Here is a 25151-nt window from a genome sequence, read left to right as displayed (position 1 = left end):
AGGCCTGACACCAGTCCAGAACAACAAGACCCTGTCAGTGACATGGCCAGGTACGTGGGGATTTTCTCACCATTTGAGAAGTCTGAGGTCTTCTGACAGCCTTCAGTAGGTGTTCTGTAGGAGTTGTTCCACATGTAGATGTATTTTTGATGTATTTATGGGGAGGAATGTGATCTCCACATCTTACTCCTCTGCCATCTTGAAGGTCCCCCTGCGATAGTAGACTCCACTGATGATGCCAACTTCTGCAAGAGCTAGAGGTGCAGAGGCATTTTTTTCAGAGGGTTTTCAGCTTGTTTTTTTTTTTTTTCTTTTCCTTTGTGCTTCATTTAGTTTCACTTGTTCACAGGGTGCTTCATGCAGAGGCCTCGGACCCTGCACTTCAGATCAGAGTGCCTAGTGAGAAATGGCTGTGCCAACACCTCAGCTCAGCCAGTGGTAATAATTTTAATCCAATATATTTATTCACTATTGTTTTTCAACCATTGCTTCTTACATTCTCTTCTTCTTTCTAAGCATAATTTCCTTTCTTCTAACCTTTTAGGAGCTGTTTTAGTAAGGTTCTGTGAATGGTAACTCCTTCAATCTTTGACCTACTTTTTTTAAAGTTATGCTCACTTTCAGTTGATCTTTTTCATGGGAGTGTTTATTTTTCCCTTTGCATTTTCATAATATGACTTAGTGCCTCTATTGTTGCAAAGTAGACAGCTGATATTCTGTAAATTACCAGTCTTTTCTTTGTGGTAGCTTTAGTGTTTTTCTTTGTGTTTTTAGTACAATGAGGATTATGTTTATGTGGATTTTCATGTATTTATTCATGGTTCTTTTCAATCTGAATATATTATCTGTCTTCACCGTGGAAAATTCTTAAGCACTAACTCATAGAATGTTTCTTCTCCTGCAATCTTTATGTAGCCTCTTTCTGGAATACATTTCCATTATATTATATACATTTCTATTAACTGTATACTAAATTTTCTCTTTTTATTCTTCATTTTCTAAGTTCTCCTTTATGATTTTCACTTCTTTACCTATTCTGGCTTCTGAGTGATCTTTTTCCAAACCTAACTTCTGATCACTAATTCTTTCTTCAATTGTGCCTAATTGTCTCTTTATTCTGTTCATTAATTTCAATGACAATATTTTCCACTTATAGAAGTTCTAGTTCATCTTTTTCACAGTCTTTCATTTCTGAACTGTGCTTTCTGTTCTTTCTTTTATTGCTCAAATTATTTTAAACAAATATGTTATAATTTCTTTCATATGTTCTAATTTTTCTAATTCTTGCGTTGCTAATTTCTTGATTCTTGCATTTGATAATTCTCCCTCATGATATTTGTTATTATTGCCAACTCATATTCATTAAGGTGTTTTTATCCTTTGGGACCCGCATGTTGTTGTTTTGTGAAAGAGTTCTTAAAGACTAGCTTTGAGTGTGTTTCTCTGAGGCTGAGGGCCTCAGGCAGTTCAATAATACTGGATAATTTTACATTAATTTCCATGTTAATTCCTTCTGTTTATGGTTCAGCTAAGAGTTTTGGTTTCTGAAAGGTCATTTCTTTCTTCTTCCTCCCAAAACCTTGTATAAATTTAAATTTCTTAGACATATCCTAGACCTACAGAGTTTTACTTGCCCATGAAGCCAGAGCAATCAAGATAGTGCCAGCTTGTTGCAGCGAGCTAGGTATAGTATCATGACTTGTGTGGAAAGGGCTCGTCAGCAAACCCAAGACAGATGTGGAATCTCAGCCTCCAGTACCTAGGACTCACATATAATCTGAAACTCTTCCAGGCTGCTGAAGCATCAGCTTTCCCCTATCACTCAGGCTTTCACTTTTTCCCCCTCATTTCTGATATGTAAGTATTTCTCTGTCTTTCTTTTGAGCTCAGCTATAACATACTATTTGAAAATATATTCTTGCTGTAGTTTATGCAGAACCTCAGTATGATCTGTGAAGTACTAGCTTGGTCCATCCCACTGTTCCTCTCCTGCTGCAGTTCCCTAATACCAACCAGAATGAACTGCTCACCATTTCCCAAAGAAAGCCCATGGATCCTGCTCTTACTCCCTGACTTATGCACTTCTATAACTTTAAATGCTTGCCCCAGAACCTTTTGTTAAATTGTTTTCTTTTCTCCTTCCTGAATCCTTTTCAGATAACTGCAATCATTATACGATCTCTACTTTCAAACCTCATATAAGAAATCTTGCTCTATCTTATATTATTATAGTGTTTGTGTTCTTATCTTATCCATTCTATTAGACCATAAACTCCTAAAGGGCCTGTAGTTTCTTTTTTCAATTTGTTTACCCTGTAATTTCCAGCGCATTGTCTGACACACAGAGGTATCTTCTCAAAGTGCTTGTTAAATTAAACTGAAACCACAGAAGAATTTTCTTTTTCCTTCTGTAACTATAATCCTCAAAAGTCAACAAGGTAAAAACATAGCTGTCCACAATTATGCAAAACAAAGAAGTATGTAATAATTAGAGAACTTACATTTTCTGACAGAACTGCCTTTTAAATGATATCCAATTAATATACATCGGTAAATTATTTCAGAAATTTTAAACTTCTACAGTTATAGTTACAGAATTTCTACATTTTAAAAAATAATGACAATTACAACAAAATATAGCATTTATTAAATGCCTATTTTATGGCAAGCATGGGGCTATGTTTTACATGAATTATCTCATCTGATTTTAAAACGACCATTGGAGGTGCCATAATTATCCACATTTAACAGATGAAGATGTAGAGACACAGTGTGGTGACATGAGTTCCCCAGGATTGCCTAGCTCCTAAATTGTACCAAGATTTGAGCTCAGGCAGTTGGATTCCAGGGTCCATGCTCTTAACACCACATACTTAACTAGGTTTTATACAGCACTGTTGTTAGAAACTATCAAAATGTTTAAATATTTAGAAGTCATCCTCAACCATGTTTGTTTTAAAGAGACACTAAATCTTTTTCATATGTAGAAAAAATATAAAAATCAAGAGACTTGAAGAGCAACTTTCCAGGCTGTTGAGGTGCTGTCAATTATTTGAGTAGTGGTCAGTATTTTTGAATGCAAGGCAGAAATGTTCCTAAAGCCATTTACCAATATCTATAAAAGATTGTGTAGGTAGTTTTACTCAAGTGGAGAGAAAAGCCCCCATGGATACATGAAGGTTTCTGTTTCCCTTGGGCTTTATTTTTTTAATTCTCTTATTTTAGTTACTGAAGTAGTTCAGAAAGATTTATAATTTTAATATTTCCTGTAAAATTATAATTGTCAGTGATTATATCTGCTCACATTGCTGTACTCTGTGAGCATTTTTTCTCCAAAGGACAAGCTTTAAAAGTTTCTGTGTCATTCACATTTAATACTGTTGACAAGATCAACAGTGAAAGGCAAAAAAAAAAAAAAAAGTCTAAAAATAGTTGCTTTTTATACTTCTGGATTAAGCCTCCTTGCTCTTTACATAGAGAGATGTGGTTAGGGTCATGGTTTAAAGAGTAGGTGTGTTTCTGAAATAACCTTATTTTTTTCACTTTATGCCTCCCACTGCCAGCCACAGTTGTCTCTATTGTGAATCCTAAAAAATGGTTCATCGTAGTCACTCTGCAAATGACACACTTTAAACATCATATATTCATATATTATTTTCAGCTTCAACTCCTACAATCCATCTGTAAGGTATATTAAAGGCTCTCACAGCTTTAAGTGGCTTCAATTAAAAGATAATTATACAAGAAACTTCTTTTCATAAAGCAATGATCTAAATATACATCTTTTGCTTCAGTTAATAACTATCATTTTCTAAGGCAAAAGTCACTCACTAAATGATGGTTTTAAATTATTTACAGGTTTATCTGGTGTCTCCAGGAAAGACAGAGATCATTCTGTATGAAAAAGAAAGTATATCTTTTGTTCTAGTACATGAATACTTCTCAATTTTCCCTATATTTGATATTTAAAGAAACATACATTCATCTTAGGGCTAGGACTTCAAATATGAAAAGACAATTCTTCTCTAGAGACAATGTGATAGGGAGATTTAGTTAAATATTCCCCTGCATAAATTATATATTATTGCCCAGAACCCAGGATGAAAAGCATTTGGCCATAGGTGCATTGAGTATCATAATTTCTTGCCCCAGGAATTCCTGAAGTGAGAGAGAGGATGCCATGAATTTGAGGATTGCAAGGTATTGTTATGAGAATAAACTGAGTCATGAAGAAAACTGAGCCAGGTATACACTGTGCATATTTCCTTGTAAAACCTGGAAAGTTCCAAAGTAAGAATGAGAGCACAGTAAACGTACCTCCCCACAAAAAACCTAGGAATAGCTTTAATTTCTAGTCAAAATTTAAAAGTACAATTCCCGAGCGTAGGCCATAGGTAGGTGGAATTTCTTTTCTTAACACCAAACAAATCTAGAATGATTATTAATATTCTGGCCCAGGGGACAGCACTAGAGCATATGCATGAGCTCAAAGTAGTATGGTGGTTCCAGATCGGGACCCAAACTTTCAGGCACCTGCACAATGGGAGGCAGAGCAGTAGGTAACCCTCCTTCTCTGAGGCTTTTTCAATTCTGTTTCTGTTACTTGGTTTCCTAGTTCTAGAGATACTGCATCAGTCAGAATGGGATAGATTATGCTGTGATAACAAACAACTTCCAAGTCTCAGTACCTAAAAACAAAAAATGTATTTCCCACTCACTTTGCATATGCAACCCAGGTCATCAGGGAAGCTCTGTTCATGCTAGTCACTCAGGGGCTTGGGATGACAGAGGATGAAGGATTTTGCACTGGCAAGGACATTCCCAAGCCTGAAATAAGAAAGGTCACTTCCATACACAACCAATTGGCTGGAACTTCAAGGGGTGAAGAAGCACGATCCTCCCATTTGCGAGGAGAGAGAAACTAGGTATCATTTAACATACTATGCCTTTCAATGGTACGGAGTTGGCCAGCACTCATTTAAACTCTTTGCATCCATTCAGCAAAACTTCAACCCTAGATAAACTCTACCACAGTACTTCTTAAATTGTAATGTGTATGTGAATCACAAATGTAACTTTTCAAAGTGCAGGTCTGGGATAGGTTCTATATTTCTAACAAGCTTCCAGGTGTTGCTTCTACTTTTGGTCTTCAGAAAATATCTTGGATCTACCAAATGCATTCTCTGCACCTACATCCAAGAGCTCAACTTTCCTGGAGACAAGTCACATCTACACTGGCTAGTTCTACTCTAAGTTCTTTATGTCACACTTTTATACCATGCAACCTTTGGCAACCCCTAAGCCACCTGCCTCAAGTTAATCTTCATCGTCTTGCCTTCTCATTTCAGAAAATGATATCACATCAGATGCATGTTCTCGCTCAACCTTAATAAAGGGTTCCATCATCTCTCCTCTGGATTCTGCAGTGAGCTCCACAACTTCCCATCCTGCCCTCTACAGTCTATTCCGTATAGAACGGCCCTCTGACCCTCTTTCATTATATTGAATCATATCTCTCCTTACTGTCAATGGCTTCCCATTCCCCTTAGAATAAAATCCAAACTCTTAGCAAAGATCTTTAAGGCACAGAATTTTTTCCCTACCTAGTTCTCCAACTTCATCTCATGACACTCTCTTCTTGCTCAATACCTCTGACCACGGGATCGAGTTTCACTTCCTTAAACACCTCATGGTTTTCCCACACGCTATTCTCCCCAGTAGAATGTACACTCATGCCCTGAAAAACTCATTCTCTCCACTCTTTGCATGTCTACATCTATCTCATCTTTCAGGTGACTCTTATAATGTCATTTCCTCTTCGATATCTCACTGACTTTCTTATGTAAAATAGTCCCCAAATTTCATTCCCTATGTTGGCACTTTGTTAAGCTCCTCCAACATATCACAGATTGGAATTATTTTGTCTCTTTTCCTGTCTACTTTATTTTGTATTTGTTGTGTGTGTCATATTCAAGTTGCATCCTTGGGTCCTTACACTGTGTTGCACCTAGTTAAAGCCCAGCAGATATTTGTAGAATAACTAATGAGTAGCTGAATGGATGGATGAATGATTAAATAATAGAGTACACTTTCCCTTATAATATTTTCCTTCGGCATTAGCCTAAACATAATTATCTGTACAAGTATATTCCATTAAATCATCCCATGAATAAGTTTCAAGTCAGTGGATTTCAATGCCTAAAACTAATTCTAACATTTCCTCACCAAGTCACAATAATCCATAATAAGGGAGAAGCTTACAAATCTTCTGGGATTTATAGATATAATCAGTAATATGTTGTGCATTTAAAAAAAAGAGGAAATAAAGTATAATTTTAGAAGTATTTCATTATACAACTTTGTAATAGACTCCCTTAAAATTCCCTGGGAAACACTATCATATGTGCCTAAAGATTTTTTTTTATATTTTATAATACAGTGAAAATTTATCAGTTTAGTAAAGTGTAGTAATTCCTCTAAGGCCAATGTGTGTGCCACTACAACTAGAAAAAAACATATAAATTACGAAAATCATATTCTTCAAGCTCGCAGAGCTTCAGCGAGCTATGGATGAGATGAACTAAGTTTCCAGAAAGAAGAGATCCTTTCTGAGGTAGGCAAACAATTTCAGCCAGCTGTTATTTTTCCCCTTAAGAATGTTTGCTAAATTTTGGCAAAAAGTGAGGGGAAGGTGTGGCCAAGGCAGAGGACTTCTAGGGTAGAAAGAGAAACTAATGTTCTTCGGTTGCTCAGGGCTGAAGAACTATAATGGAAATTGTAGGGTCCCTAAATATCTTACTGGGATTTTTCTCCATGAGACATTGGCTGGATTTTTGGAATGTGTAGGAAGCTGAAGAGTTAGGATAAACACTTGTAAAAAGCAGAGTGCAGTTTTCTCCATCCTTGTAAGTAGGCATTTAGAAACAAACGCCTAGTGAGGGAGGAGTCCAGCTTTAAGTAACCAGATGCCTCCCACTCAAGACATTTGATGTATTTGAAGTTGCCTGGGCAGAAATCCTGGACACTCTGAAGGACAGAGCTGAATTTTCTACAGTTTCTCAGGGCTGATAGGATGGGCACACACGAGCTCTCTATCCAAAGCGTATAAGACACAGTGGAAAAAGGGAGACTAAGGGGATGTGGTAGTCTGATGAAAACTGCAAAACATCTTGACCCAGATGAATCCTTGGCTGCTTTAAAGTTCCTGCTCCTCATTATGTCTGAAAAAGTGGGAATGCTTTTTGGTGGGCATCAACACTGTCCCAAAATCCTACATTTGTTTTACACAATGACTGAGATTTAATTAAAAATTACTAGGGCTTCCCTGGTGGCACAGTGGTTAAGAATCCGCCTGCCAATGCAGTAGTCATGGGTTCGAGCCCTGGTCCGGGAAAATCCCACATGCTGTGGAGCAGCTAAGCCCATGTACCACAACTAATGAGCCTGTGCTCTAGAGCCCGCGAGCCACAACTACTGAGCCTGTGAGCCACAACTACTGAGCCCACAAGCCACCACTACGGCAGCCCACACGCCTAGAGCCTGTGCTCCACAACAAGAGAAGTCACTTCAATGAGAAGCCTGTGCAGCGCAACGAAGAGTAGCCTCTGCTCACCGCAACTAGAGAAAGCCCGCGTGCAGCAACGAAGACCCAACGCAGCCAAAAATAAATAAATACATTTATTTTTAAAAATTTACTACATATGTCAGATGATGTGACTGATGAAAGAAAACAAAACAAGCCCTTCACAGATTATCCATCTTAGGTTTTGCTGAAAAGAAATTTTAAATGACTGGTTAAAATGTTAAAGAAAACAGAGAAGAGAAGAACAAAATAAAATTTGTCCATTCTCTGATGGAGAATTCTAATAGAGTTGAAATGTTAAAAAAAAGAAACCAACTTAAAATAAAATGTATATTATAGACCAGGAGTTAGTGAACTAAAGCCCGTGGGCCAAATTCAGCCCATTGCCTGTTTTTGTAAAAGTTTTATGGGAACCCAGCCATGTTCACTAATTGTCTATAGTTTCTCTTGTGTTACAACACCAGAGTTGAGTATTTAGAACAGACACCATATGGAATATAAAGTCTAAAATATTCTCTATCTTGTCCTTGAAATACATTGTAAACTTTGACATATGAATTGCTTAAAATATCAAGATTTAATTAACATCTTCCTTCCAAATTTTTTTTTCAATCAGCTCCTTCAGGGTAGATAGCATTCAATAAATGTGAGCTATATGAACACTCAGTAAGCTCATCATTTTATTTAGGACCTCACATTGAAAACGTTGGGATTGTGAAGTTGAACTCAGACACCAAAACCTTAACATGTGGCCTTGAATAAATTAAGAGCCTTCTGTCCATTTTAAAGGGAATAATGTTTTTCAACGTTTCCTTGGCATTGTTGGATTCTGCAATAATTATTTGAGCTCTGGGAGTGAGGACTCTGACAAACCTGAAACTTGGCAACAGAAATAAGAAGGCAGCCACGCGCTGTGCCTTGAGTACTTAAAAGGAGGATGTCCACATTCTTTCATGAGAGGGCCAAGTAAGTAGAAATACATGTATATGAATGCCAAATTAATGTTGTAATTAATAACAGTAATAGTTCACATTTATTGAATGTGCACTATAGGCTAGTAACAACTCCACTTAACTGGCCTTGGGTGAACTTCCCAAATTGGTATTTTTTAAAGAACTGCCACATGGTTATTATGTTCAGCCAGGATTAAAAATCTACTGATCTAGCTTCTTCTTCCTGATTTCCCTATCACTTGCTGTGTTCTAACGTTCTACTGTTCTCTCTCTCTCCTAATAAACACTGACATCATACTGCAAAAAACTGGCAGAACAAATAACTCTTGTTCTCTCAGGCTCATTTACCTTTACTTAAGTGATGAATATTCAAAAATTAAAATCATCTGCTAGTTCCACTGGTTGGCTGGACCATAGCACTCAGTTCTTTGTGTTGCAATTGCTCATTAAAAACACAGTAAGACTTGTCCACTTTTCTGGCTTAAACTATATTTGGTGTAAACAAAACTATGGTGGCCATTGCTTTCTTCCTTTCCTCTAAATAAGCTGCAGTCATCAAATGTATTAGCCTCTTTTAGGCAATGTGTTTGGCATTTGTGCAACTAGGTGGTGGCCAACAAAGTGTGATGTGTGAGAAGTTTTGTTACAATGCAGCAAAATTCACCTGGAAGGTAGGGAATATGGGTTAATATAAAGCATGTGCTATGATGTGATTTCTTTGGTATTATGATTCCTACTCAACTAGTGTGAAACTTACAGGATTCAAGCTACCGTAAGACATGATGAATAGCTCAAAATGAGTCACAGTGGCCAGTATGAACTTCCATGCTAGTTGTTTTGAAACATCCCCTGTAGGACTATGAGTGTTTTGGAGTGATAAACTAAGAGTATTACTTTAGACAAGAATGTTGACGGGTGATGTACTTCACTAGAACAGAGGGAGAATGAATAAAGGCAAGACCCCTTTTCCTGGGGTAACTGTTACTCCTTAAAAAGAGACCACTAAGCTGAGTGACGTGAAGACTCTTCCCTAGAGGACCCGATGCCACGCAGCTGAGAGCCTTTCCCATTGTGGGGGATGGCAACTCCCCACTCACGCTTGTCCAGAGACCTGTTGCCAGACCAGAGATCACTGCCTCCTTCCTGGACTTTTCCAGGAGGGGTTTGTTACTCCCTCTTCTATTTTCACAACTCTGTGTTGAGTGCTTATTGTGTGTAATAAACTGAGTGATTCACTCACTCTGGTGTACCTCCAATCCTGTGTCACCTGCCCTCCTGCTGGGCCCTGCAAGAAGCAGCAAGTACATTCTCCACCCCAGCCTCTCTCTGTCTCTGTCTCTGTCTCCGTCTCACTCACCCTAACCTTCCACCTTAACTCTCTCTATCGTTCTCTCTCTCTCTCTCTCTCTCTAATTAACACTCATAAAAGTAGAGGAAAACTGGAGAAACAAGTTCTTAAACCACAATTCAAGCTCCTTGACATCCCATCCCACAAAATCAACCCTTCCATGACTAGACAGATCATTGCTCCAACTTCTGTATCTATTCATCTGCTAAACGACGTCTTGAAAAATAGAAACAGAGGTTATAAAGGACAGTGACCTCAAAGGACACATTTATACCAATTCTTCACATTTCCATGTGGAGGGACTTCTGCTAGGGGAATATCTGTGACCTTGTTCTAGAACTGTCTACCTGCAGAGGGCAACCATTCTTCTAGTTCTATGTCATCTGTCACTTCAGGTGTGTGTGTGTAGGCATGTATTTGTATGTGAATAAAAGAGAGAGAGAGAGAGAGGGAGAGAATGAGTGAGAGACAGGACAGGGTGGGGGGGAAGAGAGAGAGAGAGAGGTACCCTGATTTTCCAGGTGTACCAGAGACAAGGAGGTCTGTTTGTTTAATTTGGGGAGGGGTGGGACTGGCCCCCTTGGTCCACAATATTCACCCATTTTCTCCAAATATTTTTATAAGTAAAAGAGACACTATTCTTAATGTGCCTGAACTCTGTGTCTATTTCTCAATAGGTTCAGAAATTATTTCTACCTTGCTTGGTACAAAATTCAAAAAATATCCCAGAATATGAAATGAAATATTAACATATGGAAAAAACACATGAAATCTCCAAGAATCCCAGAGGAATTAAGCACTTTATTCCTCTAGCCTCACTTTTTTAAAAATGTGTGCATTTGTTTGTGACTTTTTTTTTTAATAAACAGCAGTTGGATCATAGTGTTTAATTTTGTATCTTACAAAGTTTCTGAGAGACTTCATGAATTTTAGCTTACTGAAATTCTTCTGCAGTGGCCAAGTAAGTTCATGAAATAATGTCATAAATCACTCCACATTTCTAGATATTTTTGGGTTAGGAAAATTGCACATGAGGGATAATACTTATTAATTTCATGTGGTTAAAATTCACGAACATTAAATCTGGTACATCACCTTCTTAGAACTCTCCAGCTGCCAGCATCCCCCTCCTGATAAGAAAAGTGGCAGAGTCATTCTTTACACAAGCATCTATGGAATATCTAGAATATGCTTAGCATTGTGTTGGGCACTAGAGAAATGAAGATTAAAAGAAATGGTTTCTGTCCTCAAGGAATTCAATAAGTGTTCAATATGACAGATTAGTGATTTTATATATTAAACTCATTAATGACACCTTTCTGTCTATCTCAATTTGTTTATAAGTATGAGTTCATAGGACACACTCAACTAATGTTTGTTGATGATAAAATGTCATTTCAAACTTAGTCTTCATATATTTTATAAAATGGGCATATAAAATATTGTAATCTATGTGGGTATGTACATATATTGCAATCTATGTGGAAAACACAGATCTACTTATTTTAAATAATTATCTGCAGTAGGTGACAATTAACATTTAATGAGTTTTATGAATATAGAGTGGCAAGAAATGGAATCCCCCAAGGAAAATAGAATATTAAATTGTGAAATGACAAACTCTACTAGAGAAGAGGCAGAGTCTCCAAGGTAATTTAAGAATTTGTGGGAGACAGAACTATTCTACATCGTAAGCACTACCTAGTTTTGCTACTCAGACAAAGTATGTGAAGCCACAAGACTACAAGCATGCAAGGAAGGGGATTTTATTTCCACCTCCAAGTGACTTTTCAGAGTACACATGATGAGCTCGATATACTAGGTGACCATTCTTTAAGGCATACATTGGTCCTATACTTCCCTGAACTTGTAAAAGAGAAGACCATGGTCCCTAGGCAAGTACTAGAGGCATGTATGTATGGATGTATAAGTATGTATATATTTCTATATGTGTATATAAACAGAATTCATCAGCAAAAATACATGTGACATCTGGGACTTCCCTGGTGGCGCAGTGGTTAAGAATCGCCTGCCAATGCAGGGGACATGGGTTCGAGCCCTGGTCGGGAAGATCCCACATGCCACGGAGCAACTAAGCCCGTGCTCCACAACTACTTCACCTGTGCTCTAGAGGCCATGAGCCACAACTGCTGAGCCCACGTGCCACAACAAATGAAGCCCGCAGGCCCTAAAGCCTGTGCTCCACAACAAGAGAAGCCACCGCAAGGAGAAGCCCACACACCTCAATGAAGAGTAGCCCCCACTCACCGCCACTAGAGAAAAGCTCACGTGCAGCAATGAAGACTCAACAACGAAGACCCAACACAGCCAAAATAAATAAACAAATCTATTTTTAAAAACCTCACGTGATTAAAAAAAATACACGTGACATCAATCCTATCCATCTATCCATCCATCCATCCATCCACTCAATTATCCACCTGCCTACCTACCTATCTATCCATTCATCTATATCTATCTGTATTTTTCCACATGAAGCGTTCAAGTTAATAACTTGTTGAGTTCTAAAATTTTACTCTTATGGAGATAATTTTTAACACAACCCATTTTCTTTACCTGTAGATATTAATACCTCAGAGTTACAAAGCACTTTGCTTTGCAAACATCCCACATACAGTATCTCATCTACTTTTTCTCAAAACCTCCAGAGGTGTTAAGATGAGGCTACCGATTTCAGTTGCAAATAGCAAGCCAAGACTTGAGTGAGATCACATGACTTTTCCAAAGGACACACAACCAGAAGAAGGTGCCCCCAGCACCAGAATCTAGGGCAGAGGATTTCAAATCAAAGGCTCAGGAGGGAGTAAGGCCTCCAGAAAGGAGGTTAAGTTTTTGAACAGTTGTACCTGGGATGCAAATTTCACCCTTGCCTCAGGTAACTGGACTGCTCCCCAGCAGAGCTTCAACCTGGGTCAGGGATGCCCACTTGCAGGTTATGGTGGGGACTGAAGTTAATTTGTGAAAGTGCCCAGCTGAGTGCTTGGTCCTCTGTGGAAGCTGAATGCCCTGAGGCTGTTCCTTATTCTACAAAATCACGCACTTGATTTCTGTCTGCAAGTCAGCACGGGCACGGACACATCGGCTGTCCAATCACTGACTGCGTGATTTCTATGCGACTCACAGTCCGAGACCATCTCTCCTGTTTCACTGAGTGTTTCTGTTTCTCTCCATTATCAGATGACCTGCACTCACAGAATGCAGACTCATTTAAATACTACTGTGCAAAACACTGAATTTAGGAAGGAAAAATTTTCTGCCAACAGCTGATATTATTCATTCTTAACAAATTTGTAAGAATTGACCTATGGTTTACTTAATCCATGCAATTATTCTCATATAAATTACCATGAATAAACAAGAACTAAATATGGATATTATTAAGATTAAGTAAACTGAGTCGAATGTCTAAAATTAGGGGAAAATAAAATTCATTAAAAATTAAATTCATAAGAAAGTCTTGGTTTTATATATATATATATATATATATATATATATATTTACTCAATTCTGAAATATTTCAGTTTTGAAAGAAATAAGGCTCAGTGAAGCCAAATATCACCAAATACTGATATGCACATAAATATATATTATGAAACATATGTATTTGTGTATAATCAGTATTTATGTATAGATATAGAATAACATGTATGTATATATATGAATGTACATATACACAGTAATAGAAATAAGGGTCTGTGTAGCCAAATAATCATCATTTTAATTACTGATTTGGTAAGTAAGCATATTAGACAGAATCTGGTTTTCAGATGTTTTTAAAACGTGCTTTTTGTTTTTCTGATAATCAAATACCTTTACTTCACTAAGAAGCATTCTTATTGTACAAGCTACTTCTCCATCCACAAGCAAAAATGTTCTTTAGGATTTTTTTTAAGAATCAGGCTTATTTGTGAGCAACTGTAAGAAGATGGAAAGAAAACATAAGCAAAACAAAACTTCAAGGCTCTTAACTGAGCAGCCCCCCTGCCAACGTTGGGCTCTCCAGCGGCTCCAGCTTGTATTTTGTTCTGAGCCCCGCGATGTTTGTTCACGCAGGAAGCTCTCTCAACTGCCAGGATGAATGACAACAGTCTCCGAAAATGACAATGACTTGCACTTGTAAAACACCAAGTGACACTTAACTGTGCTCGAAATATTCATACAACATACTCTGTGAATAATTCAATGAAATGTGGGAGAAGAGGGACTATTTTGGGAAATTTGTCCCATATAGTGTTTTGCAAGCAGCTAATTTTCTCTGATACAATAACCCCTGTCTTTTTTTTTTTTTTTTTTTTTGGTGTCTTAATGTCAAAATACAGTGAGAAATTTGATACCTACATGACACAGCTTTATCATTTCCCACCTACCAAAGTTCTAAAGAATTTAATTTTAAAATGTACGGTATTTTGAAATGTCTTATGTACTATGTAACACAGATTTGTGCCAATCATAATACATAGTTTAACTCTTATAGATAAGCCTGAGTAGCAGATTTTATTCACGCCTTTCCCTCATTGGACAAGGAATCCATTCATTTAAATAGCAGGATCCAAGCAGGATCCATAAACCCCAAACCCTAGGAACAAAACTCTTTAGCACCGACTTATAAAAATTAGCTTTCTAGCACAGCCTGTTTTCCTCCAGGCATTTTTTTTTCAGAGATTTTACTGATTTGATTGTATAGCAGAAGATTAAATTCTCACACAGCGATCATTAGCAAAAAATAAACAGAGCAAGTACTAAAGCTGGCTTTTGCACCTACTGAATGCTGCAAGTGTCTGTACTCATTTGATATGCATCTTGCAAAGCTCGGCTGTTCCCAGAAGGCCACTCCGTGAAGACTGAGCGAGCAGCGTCTGCTAGCGGTGCCTGCAAGTCACAAAAACAGAGAGCTTTACCACAGGGAGGCTGGGAGGAGACACAGAACTGGGGGGCGGGCTGAAAACCTGGGTTTGTACATTTTCTCGCTTTTAACAAACATACATGTGCAATTGTTACTTTGATCATTTTTTACAATGCATATTAGTCACACTGAGAAACCACTGCATCATCAGGATTTTCCAGGTCTCTTCACTGTCTCCACTTAGGAAGCCCTTTACTAAAATTGTTTTATTAACTGCTTATTGGACAGATTGAATTTTGGATATAGGACAAAGCATGGTGAGGAACACAGCATGCTGCTCTTGGTGGGTGGTCAACTTTGGAGGGTCATCCTACATTACCTGTGGCATTCAGTGGGCACTGATTGAAGGCCAAGTCTCCTGCTGGAGTCCTTTTCCACACCGTCGACATCAGGTAATCCTCTGGGCATATTTCATAAGGTGCTGCAATTCAGAACAGAGAGACTTGAATGTCGGTGGTGTTTATTTTTTAAATGTTGGCAATAAGCAATCCTGAAACGCACCTCTGTGACTGCAGAGAGTTTTCATTTCATAAAAGTGTACTGTTTACTGAAATGTCAGAGATGTCTTCAGAAACAAAACACCACTAGCTTTCATTTCATTATCTACAAAATCCTCACAGAAATGTACTTTCTTTGGAAAGTGCTTACCGTGCAGGCTTTTTAAAAAGGTCATCTGGATTTGCCTATAAATTGAACATTATATTCAAGCATATACATAAAAATCTTTCCAGTATTCACCTATATTCATAAAGTTTGGTGATGTCATACAATAAAGTGATTTCTAATAAACTGAAAGCCATATCAGAATTATTAACTGTAGGTGATACGAGTAAATAAAGGGCAAAAATACGTAACTTTTCATTTCTTCATATAAGTATGATGCCAATCATACTACATTATATAAAAATTAACAGATTTTACCTTTTAGCCTTATGCTTTTCAAAAGTTCCATTTGATTACTGAGGTGAGAAAGTTCAAGGGAATTGCAAGAATAACAGATGCACGCCAGAAATATGTTCATGGAAAGGCAAAGACTTCATGAAAGAAGAAGGTCTGTCTGGGCTTCCCTGGTGGCGCAGTGGTGGAGAGTCCACCTGCCGATGCAGGGGACACGGGTTCATGCCCCGATCCGGGAAGATCCCACATGCCGCAGAGCGGCTGGGCCCGTGAGCCATGGCTGCTGCGCCTGCGTGTCCGGAGCCTGTGCTCCGCAACAGGAGAGGCCACAGCAGTGAGAGGCCCGCGTACCGCAAAAAAAAAAAAAAAAGAAAGAAAAGGTCTGTCTATGTTGCATCAAGCCTGAAGGAACACATTAGTCCTTTCTCCAGACAGAACTCCTGTTGTGCTTTCACACAGAACTGCCATTTATATGTTCTGATATTTGTCCTCACAACTTGCCCGGGATAAGTTGGGTCCTCTCATCTCTGTATCTTGCACTTAAAGGTGTGTCTGGCACACAGAAGTTGTTCAAAGTTGAGTGAATACATGAATGACTATATGGCTATAGAAATACCTTTAGTAAGTAAACAAGGACCTACAAAATAACAAGTATCTAATATATACAGGAGTGTGATGTCCAGGGAGCAATTTCTTCCTTTGGGGACAACATACTATTTAACCCATGCTAGTCTAATTCTACTGAAACTAATTCTACTTCAGAATGTATGACCTCATTAGGACCCATTACAGTTGTTAGTAGGTGAAGAATGCAGCTTGAGACATTGCCATCTTGAAATAATATTCACTTTATGATTACCTGAAACAAGATGAGTGGTTGAAACTCGTGGGCATTCAGAACTGAGAGTGGCACTGAAGATCACCTAATCCACTTCCTTCTTCTTTACCGATGGGGGCACCAGGGCCCCCAAAGAAGAGGCTTGTCTAAGGCAATGGAGCTGGTGGAGGTATCAGCAGAACTGGATTCTAGAGCCCTGACTCCTGCACACCCTCTTCGCTACGTTCACCAGGCCCGTCTTCATAAATATCCCCTCCTCACCCACCAGTGATCTCCTACTGGCCAAACCCAGCACGCTCACCTCGGTCATCACTCACTAAACCTTCCCTGCAGTACTTTTTTTTTTTTTTGCGGTGCGCGGGCCTCTCACTGTTGTGGCCTCTCCCGTTGCGGAGCACAGGCTCCGGACGCGCAGGCTCAGTGACCATGGCTCACGGGCCCAGCCGCTCCGCGGCATGTGGGATCCTCCCGGACCGGGGCACGAACCCGCGTCCCCTGCATCGGCAGGCGGACTCCCAACCACTGCGCCACCAGGGAAGCCCCCTGCAGTACTTTTTATATTGACTTCCCCCTCCTCCTTGGGAATCCTTTCTTTAGGGTCTTAGAAAACTCTTCTCTCTCAGGCCTCCACCAAGCACTTGGACCATTCTTTCTCCCTATCTCATTCCCTGCATCCTTTGCAGAATCATCCACCCCTTACATTTTCCTTATGTTAAATGCTTTCCTTAGATAATTTCAAACCTTTAATAACAGTAATAGCATTGAGCCCTTATTAACAGTCTTACATGAATGGGCTCATTTAATTTTCCCCAACAACTTTATAAGTCAGACACTATTAGCCCCATTTATCAAAAAAGAAAACAGGCAGGCACAGAGAGGTGAATTGATATATTTTTTCGGATTCCAAATATATATTTTTAATTTATATTAAAAGGCAGGGTGTAAAGTGCTACAATTCTCCAGCAACTTCCTTCTTTTAGGCCACATCAAAAAACCAATCTCCAAAATGAAGAGTAATCCCATAACTTGCTGCATAAAATTTTCCATGGTTCTCCAGTTATCTGACAGGATAAAGAGGACTGTGCTCGCTGTGATGAAAGGGTCCTTCCAGCAAGCCGTAACCTCGCTCTCCAATTATGATTCACATTTATTGTCTCATGGACCAGCCACACAGAACTGTCATCCTCCAGATACCCCATACCAATTTACACTTCTCTAACTTTGCAAAAGCTATATCCTCTACTTAAAATACTCTCTCCCCTCCTTGTTTTTCTGTTTGTTTGCTTGTTGTTAGTAATATTCCTGTATATCATTAAAACACATCTTAAATGGTGTATTCTCTGGGGGGCCTCCCTCAGTACCTCAGTCATTGAATATACAAGTATTATATCTCTTCTCACAATGGATGGAAAACATCTGGTTACAGTGTGAACCTCCGCAATTCCTAAATTTTGCCCTTTAGGAGACTAATTATGTTTTACTTTATTTCTCTTTAATCTGCTGTAAGGAACTGCTAAGCTGTCTAGCACATAGTAGGTGTTCAGAACATGTTTGTCGAGTACATCAGTTCTACTGAGGAAACAATATAATAGACTAGCCCATCCAGTAGAACTTTCTGCCGTGACGGAAGTGGGAATTTCACTGTCCAATACGGTGGCGTCTAGTCAATGTGGCAATTGAGCACTTGAAATGTGGCAAGCAAGACTGAGAACAGAGTTTTAAAGATATCTGTTTGAATTAATGTAAGTTGAAATTTTAAAAGCTACCCCATTAGACAACAATAGAACAGATGGTAATTGTGTTTCTGTAAATGTCAACCAAAACTATCACAGAATATGGAAAGGAAACTTATAATACATGTTAAAACTCACAAAAGGCATCATGCATAGTTTATTCCATAGTTGAATTCTATAAAATTAATTAATCCGATATAATTCTATAGAATTAATTAATTAATTAACCTGATGTTACTATGACACTTGAGTATTCTTTTTGTTTATCTATATCCAACTTCTGCTCATGGTTTCCCTCATTAACTCTTCCTTTGTAATCTTTCACTTCACTTGTACTTTTTTTCTGTTTTCAAACAATTTCTTCAGTTCCATTGATGTTGAAGTACATTTTGTAAAACTTGTTACTATAGCTATCAGGGTTTTGGTTTTTTTTTTTTCTGATTCAGGCTTGACATAAGCCAATGAAGGAGCAGTTTGCACCCGGAGGTCTTCATTTTCATGTATGTTTTCAGAAAGCTTTCCACACGTATTGTTTTGGGTTTTTTTCGTTATCCATTCATCTGTTTTTGTGGGGGTTTTTGGAATTCTTTTCTTTTGTTTTGAATTTTTGAATTTTATTTATTTTTTTGTACAGCAGGTTCTTATTAGTTATCCATTTTATACAAATTAGTGTATACATGGCGATCCCAGTCTCCAAATTCATCGCCCCCCCCCCCCACCTTGGACACGTATTGTTATTCCCACAAGAGCACCCTGCCCCCGCCGACCTTAGGGCCAGAAAACCTGGTAATTGCAAGCGTTCACCACTAGATGGCACGGGTGAGCCAACAGGGTGAGCTGTTTACCGGGCCCACACCTGGAACTGATGAGCTTCAAAATCACGGCAGGATATGGGTGACCGCTCCACTGTTATTTAAAGGTATACCACGTGGGGGAGGGTTCTTCTTTCCATGTAAGTACAACGCTGAGCCATGAAAGGAACGTCAACTACAAGGCGCCTCAGTCTGGCCCCTTCCTCAGCTTCCCGCATCCACTCTCACTGCCTCCCGGGGGCTTCTCCAACTCCAGGAGGACCCTCACCCCACAGCCTGTGCACCTGTTCTTTCTGCCCAGGACACGCCTCCCCCTTCCCTCCCTAAACCTCCTCGTGGCTCCTGTCTGCTGCCCTCAAGCTCTTCTGGAATCCCTCCTTCTCACCCCATCCCTTCCTCTGCCCGGCTGTTCTCCAAGACACCCCTCACCGTCCACTGCTACACGGTGTCCTCCCTTATTTATTATTAGTAGTGTTATTAGCCTCCTGCTAGAATGTGAGAGCCATGAAGACGGGGCTTTTTCTGTTTTGTTTCGTTCTTAACGGCACATAGCACTTATAGGTCCTGGTAAATGATAGTGGGAACTATAGACACACATGTACTTTTAACCAAAAACTACCAAATACGTTCAGAAGATCTATTTTTCCAGTATGCCAGTGCTTAAGATGACAGAGAATGAGGATGATTTTGCAAAGTACTGAGGACTTGTGTGTGTGTGTGTGTGTGTGTGTGTGTGTGTGTGAAATAGGCCAGCAGTAGGTATTTTCATTTAAGAGCAGTAAGACAGAGAAGTTAGCTACAATAGGTTTCCTAAAAATTAGCCAAAATGGGTTTCCATGGTACTGGATATTTACAAAAGTTGACCTTGTAGGGCTGTGCCTGACTTGGTAAGGGTCCAGGAGACCCTGTTCAGAAGCCCCTGATATGAACTGTATACATCCTAACTGGTCAAGGAAGAAGCTGATTCAACAGTTATTTTTCCAACCACACCACTCAAGTAAGTATTAGTTCCCATTTACCTGGTGACAATCAATGTGAGGTACTTTAACCAGACCAAAAAAAAAAAAAAAAAATCACAGTAATTGTTTTAAACCTAGAGAAGTCAGCAAACTTTGTTTTCTCCTCTAAATGCATGAAACTTTGGATTCGTCATGCTTCTTGTAGATAGAAACTCAGTACACAAATGATAAGAAGGGAAGACGACAGAGGAATCAGAGGTTCAAAGTTGCAAATCGGTTCAGGATTTTCAGCTTTTTAGAAGGAATGTCAAATCCTGCAGCTGCTTTAAATATTTCATCAAAGGTGATTTGGCATCTTGGAAGATTAAATCTTAAAAAAAAATTAGTTCAGAAAATAGGTCTATTTCTGCTCATATCCAAAGCAAAAGAGCCTAGATATTAAAATGACAATTTATTTTCTTCCATCTCAGGTTTATGAAGTCCCCAGGGGTGAGAAACTTCCTGGGGTCTTCTCAGTGGCAGGAATGGAACTCATTCATTCTACAAATACTTGGGCTCCTATCATGTGCCAGTCTCCTTGGGAAGTAGTGCACAAAAAAGGACTAGACAGAGCCTCTCAACTCCAAGATGTCGAGGGCCACAGAAATAGAGACATTACAGTGCCGTCAGCCTTCCACTATGACCAGAGGAATCCCAGTTGCTCTAGGGGTACTTTAGGGGCGAGCAGGCCAGCAGAGGATTTCCAGAAGGATGTCCAAGTTGAGATATGAAGGACAAGGGGGGAGTCAACCAACAAGGATGGGCAACTGTGCCACACGTGGCAAGACCCGGGGCAAGGAGAGCCTGGTTCATCCAAGGCATTGGGAACATCTCCCCTGGGAGAGCTGAGGCTGGACAGAGGTGGGTCACTGCAGGAGGAGGAGGGGGTGAGGGTGACGATGTAAACTAGGGGTGTGAACTTAAGCGCGAGGGAAATAGATGCCATGTTTTGAATGCTGTCCCGGCAGTTTGGAGAGTGGGTTGCAGGCGAGTGAGATGGACGTCAAGGAGGTCTGTGACGGTCAAAAGGGTGTAACTGGGGAAGAAGGGCTGTGGAGTCACAGGAAGTGGCTGCAGGAAGTGGGTGGATTCCAAATGTGTTTAGGAGGAGGGATGGGCTCAGCTCCAGGGCAGGTGTAGGAGGTGAGGACGAGAGAGGGAGTAAAGATGAAACTCAGGTATCCAGGGAGAGAGTCTGGTGTGCTTTACCCTGAGTGACAGCACACGGGGAGGATATGGCTTGGGAGAGAAGATGCTGAAAACAGTTCTGAGCGTGAGCTATCTGAGCGCATCCTGGTATCAAAACGCTGGCTGGTGTATGGCACGAAAGTGCAGGAGAGAAGCAAAAGCTAGAGATAGAGATTTGTGTTAATGTTGTTTTTGTTTTTTTTTTTTCTGTTTAATGCTACCTGCGTGCACTTTGTAAATTAGAAAATGTATAGTTAGCTCAGGCCATGCTGCTGTGCTCAAAATAAAAACGTATTATTGTGTAGCAATATGAAGCACTTGTTTTTTTATGCCTCAGCAAAATGGAACCACGTCTCTGTTCATCAGCTGAAAGATCCCACTGTTTGCTCTCACTAGTGCAAAGATATAAAAACCCATCTGTAAGATACAACTGTAGTTGAAGACACAAGTACGCAGTTAGCGTGCACCCTTAAAACAAGGTGGCAATTACCTAGTGATTAGCTGTTAATCTGTCTATTCAAACTGATCTTCTGTCTCTTAAAAATAGCAAAAATTATACAGGGCTTAAATTAATTTGATGTGGAAAATTAGTTTTCACCACTTATGCTAGAATTTCAGCATTAAAGAGAAATTGATTCCAAACTGTAGAGGTGCAGGCAGAAAAAGAAAAGAAAAAAATATGCACGATGCCTGACCCCGTATTTCAAATTTCACTTGCTGCCAATTCATTAATTCTTATGTTTTGGGAACCTCCTGTGCTGGGGGGTACAGAGGTAAATAAGACAGATTCAGCCTCTGTGCTCACACAGTGTACAGCTCTAATTCAGCAGTGGAGCTTACACATGTGAAGACTTCATGCAGCTACTAATAAGGCTGAAGGGAAAAAGAGGGGTGTTCATCAGATGTGTTTCATAATAGCCTTCCTTCTATAGAGAAGGATCGTTATCAGTATCAAGTTGCTACACCGTTACAACAGCAATATTTACACATACTATGAATTAGGCAATCTTCTAAACGCATTAAATATTTTCATTCAAATAATTGTCATAACCTTTAAAGTGGATGCAGTTATTGTCACCCCTGTAAACATGGGCAAAACAAGGCAGAGAGAGATCCCTCAGTGAGGAGGTGGTGGACCTCAGTCCATCAAAGAGCTCTCTCAGCCCATTTTCAGAGAATGTTACACCATCTCTAAGCATCTGTTGCACTAAAATAAGTACATAAGTATTTTGCAAAAATGTGTTTCTAAGTCTGGAAGTCAGCAAGCCACGAACTTTGAATTCCCTAGCGAACAGTGTGCGTTTCAGGTTGCCTGTTTGAGCACTTGGTCTGACAATGTGGTTATACATAACACACACCCCAAAATTCTGAATTAGTATTTTTTAAATTCTATATTTCAACTTAGACAAGGTCGCCCTACTTCCAACTTGTTAGCAAAGTTAAATAATAATTTAAAAGATAGCTAACTTTAACTGTGGTAAATAACTCTTAAGTAACTATCCTTGCATGAGACAAAGTTTTACACTGGAGCAAGATGCTCCTATTTCAGTAGGTGAAGATGAGGGCCCAGGCCACTAGGGGAGTCCAGGTGAATAGGAGGGCAAGCAGCAGAGAAAGGACAGACTACGTGCCTCTCGATCCAGGAACCAGAGACTGCGTCTGCTTGGTTGCTTTACATACAAAGATTTGCCATATGTACAAATGAGCCACTGATGAGGACACTCCTGTACCCAGGATCTCCGTATGCACGGAATCGGGCAGGGAACCAGAAGCCACGGAAGTTTTTTAATGAGCGAGTCACATGACTAAGGCCATGGATAGGGGAGAATCATCAGATAAGAACCTATGTGGAAGAGGTTAGATAATGGGGTTGATGTCATAATATGGGTAATGGACATAGGAGACCTGCACTGCACTTTAATCACTCTAATCTAAAGTATTCTATCACTGCATCCTTGAAACAATCCCCTGGGCATGTATCATTATCCCATTTAACGTATGAGGACAGAGGCCCAAGCCAACCTCGGTTTGACCACACTCCCCAGATTCTTTCCGCTGGAAGGCAGTGTCCGGGGGAGGAGGAAGCAGGGCCCCAGGAGGAAAGACTTGACCCAGGTGAACTCCCCCACTAGGAAAGAGGTTGGAAAGAAGGAGGGAGAACTTCAGATAGAAAAGCTCCCCTGGGGGTATAAGGGTCTCATTTGATACCCCAGTTGGAAAGGTCTGTTAGGTGACAGTTCTCACACAGGTGACAGCTGGAGAGAGAGAGAAAGCAACCGAAGCGCCAGGGGCAGGATCTCAGGGCCATTCACGTGTCAGGATGTGTGAGGGGAGGAAAATAAGTGGGGATGAGAAGTGTCAAGGGCTAACGTTCAGGTTTAGTGTCTTGGGAGAACTTCAACCCAAAAAGGAGTTTACTAATTGCATTAATGTTCATTTTATTCATTAAAAATCATTAAGTGGTTCTTAAAATATGCTTATTTTTACTATCAAAACAATGTGGACTGAAAGGAAGAAATAAAAAAGGTAAAACGTGCTGATTAAATTTTCTGTTTCCATTTGCGAATGATCAGCATGTTGCCAAATATTTCTAAACGGGTCAAGGTAGAGTAATATAGGATTACAACAAACTGCTTGCTAAGTTTTTGCTGTGCAGAAGCTGTGACAGTTTTCTCCCAGCTTCATCTGATGAGCAACCTGATAAGGCAAATTATGATAATAATTATTTCCATAGCAACAGGTTTGAATAGCAGGCCTAGAGTACTCTCTGGCATATATACTGATTATGTCAGAGCCCAGCGGTTCTCCCTTAATTCTGCCTCTAACACTGAATTGATTTGCTGTAGAATCTCGGACAGGCACAGGTCAAGAAACCCCAACTTTTCGGGAGGATGGGAGGCTTCCCTGGAGATTGGTTAAACACCAGGTGGCCTCTCTCCCTATGGGGTACCTTCAAGTTCTACTTTATTTCCCTACTTTTTAGAATGTATCTGAGGTGACTTAGCAAGAAAAGAATAGGGCATTGCAGAGGAGAAAAGCCAGTCCCTAGTGCCAGTCCAGTACTGCCACCAGCCACCACTGGACTCAGTGGTTGGTTTCAGGTGAACGGCTGGTATGAACTGTGTGGGTGTGACATTACTTGCCATGTCCAAAAATGTGCAGTGAAACACTTGCCTTAACCTTTTGAAACTGAACAGGTAATAATATAGTTCCTTACGGGCTATACACATAACATCAGACAGCAAAAATAATAGCAATTCTAATGAAATAGGAGCTTCTTTAAAGTACTAGTAGTGATTAGCCTTGTGGTCTGGAATCAAAGAGGTAAAGCAGGTGCCAACTTGTATGTGAATATTTCAATAGAGACTAGTATGCTGGGTTTTTTAAAAAATAAATTTATTTATTTATTTATGGCTGCGCTGCATCTTTGTTGCTGCACGCGGGCTTTCTCTAGTTGTGCTGAGCGGGGGCTACTCTTTGTGGTGGTACACGGGCATCTCATTGCAGTGGCTTCTCTTTGTTGCAGACCACAGGCTCTAGGAGCTCGGGCTTCAGTAGTTGTGGCATGTGGGCTCAGCAGTTGTGGCTCGCGGACTCTAGAGCGCAGGCTCAGCAGCCATGGCTCACGGGCTTAGTTGCTCCACGGCATGTGGGATCTTCCCGGACCAGGGCTCGAACCCGTGTCCCCTACATTGGCAGGCGGATTCTTAACCACTGTGCCACCAGGGATGCCCAGTATGCTTTTTTTTCTCTTTAAAATATGTAAATTTTACACTTACATATTTGGGTTTCCAAGAATGATTACATTTAACCCTAAAATACGGTGGTCCACACAATTTAGAAGTCTAACATTTTTTTTTTTTTTTTTTTTTTTTTTT

The 25151-nt window shown here is 39.8% G+C and overlaps 1 protein-coding gene across 2 annotated transcripts in view; it reads right to left on the bottom strand.

Moving 5' to 3' along the window:
- ADGRB3 (adhesion G protein-coupled receptor B3) overlaps nt 1-25151 on the bottom strand; it is an 802271-nt gene that overhangs the window by 431627 nt on the left and 345493 nt on the right. For both annotated transcript variants that reach the window (XM_029224183.1, XM_029224184.1), the window contains 2 exons: nt 15127-15228; nt 14667-14773 (listed from right to left, as the gene is read on the bottom strand). In XM_029224183.1, coding sequence (XP_029080016.1) covers nt 14667-14773; nt 15127-15228 — 209 coding nt within the window. The remainder of the gene's footprint in view (nt 1-14666; nt 14774-15126; nt 15229-25151) is intronic.

This window comes from Monodon monoceros, unplaced genomic scaffold, assembly GCF_005190385.1.
Source record: "Monodon monoceros isolate NGI ecotype Baffin Bay Population unplaced genomic scaffold, NGI_Narwhal_1 Super_Scaffold_15, whole genome shotgun sequence".
In the NCBI taxonomy this organism is placed as follows: Eukaryota; Metazoa; Chordata; class Mammalia; order Artiodactyla; family Monodontidae; genus Monodon; species Monodon monoceros.
This window is presented reverse-complemented; position numbering and strand designations above follow the sequence as displayed.